The sequence below is a fragment of the Zosterops lateralis genome (genome assembly GCF_965231275.1).
Source record: "Zosterops lateralis genome assembly, chromosome: 37".
Taxonomy (NCBI): domain Eukaryota; kingdom Metazoa; phylum Chordata; class Aves; order Passeriformes; family Zosteropidae; genus Zosterops; species Zosterops lateralis.
In genome coordinates, this window is record NC_139797.1 from 1,247,271 (window position 1) to 1,256,339 (window position 9,069).

General features: G+C 36.8%; 1 protein-coding gene across 1 annotated transcript; it reads right to left on the reverse strand.

Annotated features, from left to right (window-relative positions):
- Positions 1 to 597: 597 nt before the first annotated feature.
- Positions 598 to 8,636, reverse strand: LOC310921890 (uncharacterized protein; the record flags this gene model as incomplete). Its single annotated transcript, XM_083882151.1, has 4 exons — positions 598 to 3,967; positions 4,009 to 4,091; positions 5,035 to 5,553; positions 8,574 to 8,636. 4 exons carry the CDS (start codon positions 8,634 to 8,636, stop codon positions 3,454 to 3,456), a joined length of 1,179 nt encoding a protein of 392 aa, XP_083738277.1. The 3' UTR covers positions 598 to 3,453.
- Between the last annotated feature and the right edge of the window lie 433 nt (positions 8,637 to 9,069).

Below are 9,069 nucleotides of genomic sequence, written 5' to 3' on the forward strand. Positions count from 1 at the left end.
ATTTAAAAATGAAAACATGGAAAAAAACAATAATATGATTTTTTGGCCAGAGCCCTTCCAAGGAGACGCAGATCTGAAGAGGAGGAAAAATATCAATGATGGGGTTTTTGGGGTCTGAGGACAACGTGTAAGAGACACAAATTTAAAATACAAGGAAAAAAAATAATTAATTTGATTTTTTGGCCAGAGCCCCTCCAAGGAGAACGTGCAGGAGACGCCAATTTAAAAAGGAAAAAAAATATATAAAATGGTTTTTTTGGGGGGTTGGACATGCAAGAGACTCAGAGTTAAAAACAAAAAATAATTTGATTTTTTGGCCAGAGCCCCTCCGAGGAGAACGTGCAGGAGACACCGATTTAAAAGGAAAAAATAAAATAAAATAAAATAAAATTATTTTTTTGGGGTCCAAGAAAAAAAATGCAAGAGACGCAGATTTAAAAAACAAGAGGAAAAAAAAATATAAAATTATTTTTTGAGGTCCAAGGAGAACGTGCAGAAGATGCTGATTTTAAAAGGAGAAAAATGAAAATAATAATAATAATAATAAATTATTATTATTATTATTATTATTGTTATTATTATTATTATTTTCGAGGGTCCAAGAAAAACGTGCAGGAGATTCGGATTTAAAAGGAAAAAAAAAAATTAGATTTTTTTGGGCGGTTTTTTTTTTTGTGGATGAAAAAAGGAGAAAAATTCAGCTCGGGGAGAAAAAAAATGTGGATTTTTAGGGGGAAATTCCTGAAAAAAAGTGGGGAAAAAAATCCAAAAAAATGAGGAGGAAAATCCTAAAAAAAAGTGGATTTTTAGGGGGAAATTGCTGAAAAATGTGGGGGAAAAAATCCTAAAAAAATGTGGGAAAAATTCCGAAAAAAAGTGGGAAAAAATTCCTAAAAAATGAGAGGGAAAATCCTAAAAAATTGTGGATTTTTAGGGGGAAATTCCTGAAAAATTTTGGGGAAAAAATCCTAAAAAAATGTGGGAAAAACTCAAAAAAAATTGGGAGAAATTCCTAAAAAAAATTGAGTTTTAGGGGGAAAAATCTTGGAAAAAAATTGGGGAAAAATCCTAAAAAATGTGGGGAAAAAATCCTAAAAAATGTGGGGAAAATCCTAAAAAATTGTGGATTTTTAGGGGGAAATTCCTGAAAAATTTGGGGGAAAAAATCCTAAAAAATGTGGGAGAAACTCCAAAAAATAAAAATAAAATAAAATAAAATAAAATAAAATAAAATAAAATGGTGAAGGAGACTAAAAAAATGAGGAAGAAACTCCTAAAAAAAAGGGAGAATTAAAAAAAAAAGTGGAGAATTAAAAAAAAAAAAAGTGGGAAAATTAAAAAAAAAAAAAAAATTCCAAGATAAAATTTAATAAAAAAAAAAAAATCCAAAAAAAAGGGGAAAATTCAAAAAGAAAAAGGTGGGAAAAATCCTAAAAAAAAAAAAAAAAAAAAAAAAAAGGGAAATTCCAAGAAGAAAAAAATCCAAAATAAAAATTCCAAAAAAAAAAAAAAAAGAAAAATTAAAAAAAAAAAAAAAATCCAAAAATGGTGGAGAATTTAAAAAAAAAAAAAGAAGAAAAAAAAAAAAGGATTATTGGAAAAAAAAATGTGAGAAAATCCTAAAAAAGGTGGAGGAAACTCCTAAAAAAAAAGAGAAAAAAAAATCCTTTAAAAATGTGAAGGAAACTCTGAGAAAATTGGGGAAAACGCTCCAAAAAAAAAAAAAAAAAAAAAAAAAAGGGGAAGATTTTAAAAAAAATTGAGGGAAAATTCCTGGGGAAAAGGGAGAAACAGCCCCAAAAATGTGGGAGAAAAATAAAAAAATATGGAGGAAACCTTTAAAAAATATGGGAGGAACCTTAAAAAAAATGTGGAGGAAAAAACCTGAAAAATGTGGAAAAATCACCCCAAAAAATGGAAAAAAAAAAACAAAAATGGGAAAAAAAATTTAAAAAAATGGGAGAAACCCTAAAAAATTATGGAGAAAAATTTCCCTCCCAAAAATGTGGAAGAAAACCCCAAAAATGGAAAAAAAAATTAAAAATGTGGAGCAAAACCCTGAAAAAATGGGAAAAAATCCCTAAAAAAATGGGGAAAACCCCTAAAAAATGGAGGAAAAAAATTCCAAAAATAAAGAAATTTAAAAAAAAAAAAAGGAGAGAAAATCCTAAAAAAAAAAAAAAAAAAAAAAAAGGGAAAAATTCTTTTAAAAATGAGGAAAAATCCTCCCCAAAAAATGGAGGAAAACTCTTAAAAATGAGGAAAAAAAAAACCAAAAAAATCGGAAAATTTTAAATAAAAAAGAAGGAAACCCTAAAAAATTGAGAAAATCCAAAAAATGGAGAAAAAAAAATAAAAAAAGGAGAAAAAAAAATCACAAAAAAGGAGGAAATCCTTAAAAAAAAATGTGGAAACTTCTAAAAAATATGGGAAAAGTCCCCAAAAATAGAGAAAACCCCTGAAAATTGAGGAAACCGCCCCCCAAAAAAGAGGAAATCTTTTTAAAAAAATGGAGAAATCCTAAAAAAATGGAGAAAAAACCCTAAAAAATGAGGAAAAATCCCTAAAAAATGGAGGAAATCTTGAAAAATAAGGGAGGAAACCCTAAAAAATGGAGAAAATCCTAAAAAAAAAGGAGAAAATCCCTAAAAAATTGGGGAAAATCCTAAAAAAAATTGAGAGACCCCTCTAAAAAATTGGGAGAAATTAAAAAAAAATATGGGGGAACCCCCTAAAAATTGAGGAAATCCTAAAAAAAGGGAGAAAAATCCCCCCAAAATGAGGCAAAATCCCCGAAAAAATAGACGGGACTCCCAAAAATTGGGGAAAACCTCAAAAAAATGGACAAAATCCTAAAAAAAATGGAAGAAAAACCCCAAAAATAGGCGGGACCCCCAAAAAATGGGGGAAAATCCTCCCAAAATGGACAAAAATCCCCCAAAAATGGAAAAAAAATACCAAAAATGGACAAAAATCCTGAAAAAAGGGAAGAAAAACCCCCAAAAATTGGGGGAATCCCCCGAAAAATGAACAAAAATCCTGAAAAAATGGGGAAAACTCCCCCAAAAATGGAGGGACCCTCCCAAAAAATAGATGGGACCCCCAAAAAATTGGGGGAATCCCAAAAAAAGTGGAAAAAATCATAAAAAAATTGAAGAAACCCCCCAAAAAAATGGGCGGGACCCCCAAAAATGGGGGAAATCCCCCCAAAAATTGAAGAAACCCCAAAAAATGGTCAAAATCGTAAAAAAAAAAAGGAAGAAACCCCAAAAAACTGGACGGGACCCCAAAAAATGGAAGAAAAATCCCCAAAATGGGGAAAAAAATCCTAAAAATGGACGAAAATCCTTAAAAAATGGAGGAAAATCTCCACAAAAATGGAGGAAAACCCTCAAAAAATGGGAAAAAAAACCCCAAAAATGGACAAAAAAAAACCCAAAATGGACAAAAAACCTAAAAAATGGAAGAAAAGCCCAAAAAACTTGTCAGAAGCCCCAAAAATGGAGGAAAAAAACCCCCAAAAATGGGGAAAAGTCTCCAAAAATGGACAAAAATCCGAAAAAATGGAAGAAAACACCTCAAAAAATGGACAAAATTCGTAAAAAAATGGAAAAAAAACCCCAAAAACTGGACGGGAGCCCCAAAAATGGAGGAAAAACCCAAAAATGGAAGAAAAACCCCAAAAAATGGAAGAAAAACCCCAAAAACTGAACCAGGACCCCCCAAAAATGGGGAAAAACCCCCAAAATGGACAAAAATCCTTAAAAAAAGGAGGAAAAAACCCCAAAAATGGAGGAAAAGTCCCAAAAAATGGGGAAAAAAACCCCAAAAATGGACAAAAATCCTAAAAAATGGAAGAAATCCTAAAAAAATGGAGGAAAACCCCAAAAAAATGGACAAAAATCGTAAAAAATGGAAGAAAAACCCCCAAAAAATTGGACGGGACCCCCAAAAATGGAAGAAAAAACTCCAAAAATGGACAAAATTCCTAAAAAAAGGAGAAAAAACCCCAAAAAAGGAGGAAAAAACCCCAAAAACTGAACCAGGACCCCCCAAAAATGGGGAAAAAAACCCCCAAATGGACAAAAATCCTAAAAAATGGAAGAAATCCTAAAAAAATGGAGGAAAACCCAAAAAAAAAATGGACAAAAATCGTAAAAAATGGAAGAAAAACCCCCAAAAAATTGGACGGGACCCCCAAAAATGGAAGAAAAAACCCCAAAAATGGACAAAATTCCTAAAAAATGGAGGAAAAAACCCCAAAAATGGATAAAAAAACCCCAGAAATGGGAAAAAAACCCCAAAAATGGCCAAAAAATGGAAGAAATCCTAAAAAAATGGAGGAAAACCCAAAAAAATGGACAAAAATCCTTAAAAAAAAAGGAGGAAAAAACCCCAAAAATGGAGAAAAACCCCAAAAATGGAGGGACCCTCCCAAAAAATAGATGGGACCCCCCAAAAATTGGGGGAATCCCAAAAAAATGGACAAAAATCATAAAAAAATTGAAGAAACCCCCCCAAAAAATGGGCGGGACCCCCAAAAATTGGGGGGATCCCCCTAAAAAATGGACAAAATCCTTTAAAAAGGGAGAAAAAAACTCAAAAAAATAGGCAGGACCCCCCCAAAAATGGGGGAAATCCCCCCAAAAATTGAAGAAACCCCAAAAATGGTCAAAATCGTAAAAAAAAAAAAAAGGAAGAAACCCCAAAAAACTGGACGGGACCCCCAAAAATGGAGGAAAAACCTCAAAAAATGGGAAAAAAACCCCAAAAATGGACAAAAAAAACCCCAAAATGGACAAAAAACCTAAAAAATGGAAGAAAAGCCCAAAAAACTTGACAGAAGCCCCAAAAATGGAGGAAAAAAAACCCCCAAAAATGGGGAAAAGTCTCCAAAAATGGACAAAAATCCGAAAAAGTGGAAGAAAACACCCCAAAAAATGGACAAAATTCGTAAAAAAATGGAAAAAAAACCCCCAAAAACTGGACGGGAGCCCCAAAAATGGAGGAAAAACCCAAAAATGGAAGAAAAACCCCCAAAAATGGAAGAAAAACCCCAAAAAATGGAGGAAAAACCCCAAAAACTGAACCAGGACCCCCCAAAAATGGGGAAAAACCCCCAAAATGGACAAAAATCCTTAAAAAAAGGAGGAAAAAACCCCAAAAATGGAGGAAAAGTCCCAAAAAATGGGGAAAAAAACCCCAAAAATGGACAAAAATCCTAAAAAATGGAAGAAATCCTAAAAAAATGGAGGAAAACCCAAAAAAAATGGACAAAAATCGTAAAAAATGGAAGAAAAACCCCCAAAAAATTGGACGGGACCCCCAAAAATGGAGGAAAAAACCCCAAAAATGGACAAAATTCCTAAAAAAAAGGAGAAAAAACCCCAAAAAAGGAGGAAAAACCCCAAAAACTGAACCAGGACCCCCCAAAAATGGGGAAAAACCCCCCAAAATGGACAAAAATCCTAAAAAAAAGGAGGAAAAAAACCCCAAAAATGGAGGAAAAGTCCCAAAAAATGGGGAAAAAAACCCCAAAAATGGACAAAAATCCTAAAAAATGGAAGAAATCCTAAAAAAATGGAGGAAAACCCAAAAAAAAAATGGACAAAAATCGTAAAAAATGGAAGAAAAACCCCCAAAAAATTGGACAGGACCCACAAAAATGGAAGAAAAAAACCCAAAAATGGACAAAATTCCTAAAAAAAAGGAGAAAAAACCCCAAAAAAGGAGGAAAAACCCCAAAAATGGAAGAAAACCCCCAAAAATGGAGGAAAAAACCCCAAAAACTGAACCAGGACCCCCCAAAAATGGGGAAAAAAAACCCAAAAAATGGGGAAAAAAACCCCAAAAATGGACAAAAACCCCCAAAAAAGGAGGAAAAAAACCCCAAAAACTGAACCGGGACCCCCCAAAAAAACTTTGGGGACCCCCCCCCAATTCACAGGACTCGGGACTGGGACTGAAAAAACCCCAAAAAATGGGGAGAGACCCCCAAAAACCCCCCAAAAATGGGTTGGGACCCCCAAAAATGGGGGAAAAACCCCCAAAAATGGGGTGGGACCCCCAAAAAATCCCCCAAAAATGGGGTGAGACCCCCAAAAATGGGGGAAAAAACCCCAAAAATGGGGTGAGACCCCCAAAAAACTCCCCAAAAATGGGGTTGGGACCCCCCAAAACCCCCCCAAGGACCTGGAGCTGCGACCCCTCCCCAAAAAAAACTGAAGAATTTTGGGGTTCGGGACCCCCCAAGTTCGGACTCGGGACTGAGACCCCTCCCCAAAATAACCCGGAGGGGGAGGGAGGGGAGACCCCTCCCCAAATAACCCGGGGGGGAGAGAGGGGGGAGAGACCCCTCCCCAAATAACCCGGGGGGGGAGGGGGGAGAGACCCCTCCCCAAAATAACCCGGGGGGGGAGGGGGGGAGAGACCCCTCCCCAAAATAACCCCGGGGGGGGGAGGGGAGGGGGGAGAGACCCCCAAATTGGGGAGGGGGAGGTGGGACCCCCCCCCAAAAAAAAAAAAGAAATAATAATAATGGAATGGACTGGAGTGGGTGAGACCCCCCCCCCAAAATATGGGTTTGGGACCCCCAAAAATGGGAATTTGAGACCCTTCCCCAAAAAAAATTAAAAATTTGGGGTTTGGGACCCCCCCCCCCAAAAAAAAAAAAAAAATTGGGGATTTGAGACCCCCAAAAATGGGGATTTGAGACCCCCAAAAATGGGTTTGAGACCCTCAAAAATGGGGTTGAGACCCCCAAAAATGGGGTTTGGGACCCTCAAAAATGGGGTTTGGGACCCCAAAAATTGGAGTCTGAGACCCCCCCCCAAAAAAAAAAAAATAATTGGGAGTTTTGGGACCCCCCCCCCAAAAAAATTGGGGTTTTGGGACCCCCAAAAATGGGAGTTTGAGACCCCCCCCCCCAAAAAAAAAAATAATTGGGAGTTTTGGGACCCCCCAAAAATGGGAATTTGAGACCCTTCCCAAAAAAAAAAAAAATTTGGGGGTTGGGACCCCCTAAAAAGGGGGGGTTGGGACCCCCCCCAAAAAAATTTGGGGGTTTGGGACCCCCAAAAATGGGGTTGGGACCCCCAAAATAAAATTGGGGTTTGGGACCCCCCCAATAAAAAAAATTGGGGGTTTGGGACCCCAAAAAAATAAAATTTGGGGGTTTGGGACCCCCCTAAAAAGGGGATTTTGGACCCCCCCCAATAAAATTGGAATTTGGGACCCCTCCCCCCAAAAAAATGGAGTTTGGGATCCCCTAAAAAAAGGGGGGTTGGGACCCCCCCCCAAAAAAATTTGGGGTTTGGGACCCTCTAAAAAGGGGATTTTGGACCCCCCCCCCCAAAAAAAAAAAATTGGACCCCAAAATTTCCAAATTTTGATCCCAAAAATCAAAAAAATTTGACTTGAAAAACCTAAATTTGTCCCCAAACACCAAATTTGACTCAAAATTCCAAATTTAATCCCCAAAACCCCAAAAATTTGACCCCAAAATCCAAAATTTTTACCCCAAAACCTCCAAATTTGACCCCAATATTCAAATTTTGATGCCAAAAACCCCAGATTTTGACCTGAAAAACCCAAAATTTGATCCCCAAAATCCAAATTTCACCTGAAAAACCCAAACCCTCAAATTTAATCCCCAAAACCCCCAAATTTTGGCCCCAAAATCCAAATTTTGATGCCAAAACCCCCAAATTTTCACCTGAAAAATCCAAATTTTCCCCCTAAACCCCAAATTTTGACCCAAAACCCCCAAATTTTGTCCCCAAACCCCCCAAAATTTGACCCCAAAATTCAAATTTTCACTCCCAAACCTCCAAATTTTGGTGCCAAAACCCCAAAAATTGATCCCAAACCCCCAAATTTTCCCCCCAAACCCCAAATTTTGGTGCCAAACCCCCAAATTTTCACCTGAAAAATCCAAATTTTGGTGCCAAAATCTGAAATTTCGATGCCAAACCCCCAAATTTTAACCCCAAACCTCCAAATTTTGATGCCAAAACCCCAAAATTTGACCCCAAAATCCAAATTTTGACCTAAAAATCCCAAATTTTGTCCCCAAATCCCAAAATTTTGACCCCAGAATTCAATTTTTGATGCAAAAATCTCAATTTTTGACCCGAAAACCCCAAATTTCAACCCCAAACCCCCCAAAATTTGACCCCAAAATCCAAATTTTGATGCCAAAACCTCCAAATTTTATCCCCAAAATTCAAATTTTAACCCCCAAACCCACAAATTTTGTCCCCAAACCCCGAAAATTTCCCCCCAAACCCCAAAATTTTCCCCCCAAACCCCAAATTTTGGTGCCAAACCCCCAAATTTTCACCTGAAAAATCCAAAATTTTGGTGCCAAAATCTGAAATTTCGATGCCAAACCCCCAAATTTTAACCCCAAACCTCCAAATTTTGACCCCAAAACCCCAAATTTTCCCCCCAAACTCCAAAATTTTGATCCCAAAATCCCAAAATTTCACCTGAAAAACCCAAAATTTCATCCCCAAACCCCCAAATTTTGACCCCAAAATTCAAATTTTGATGCCAAAACCCCAAATTTTCACCTGAAAACCCCCAAAATTTGGTGCCAAAATCCGAAATTTCGATGCCAAACCCCAAAATTTCATCCCCAAACCCCCAAATTTTAACCCCAAACCCCAAAATTTTGACCCCAAAATCCAAATTTTGACGCCAAACCCCAAAATTTGACCCCAAAACCCCAAATTTTGACCCCAAAATTCAAAATTTAACTCCCAAACCTCCAAATTTTGGTGCCAAACCCCCAAATTTTAACCCCAAAAATCCAAATTTTCACCTGAAAACCCCAAATTTTGATGCCAAAACCCCAAATTTTAACCCCAAACCCCAAAAATTTGATGCCAAATCCCCAAATTTTGACGCCAAACCCCAAATTTTGACCCCAAAACCCCAAATTTGACCTGAAAAAACCCAAAATTTTAACCCCAAAAATCCAAATTTTCACCTGAAAACCCCAAATTTTGATCCCAAAACCCCAAATTTGACCCTAAAATCTCAAAATTTGACCCCAAACCCCAAAAT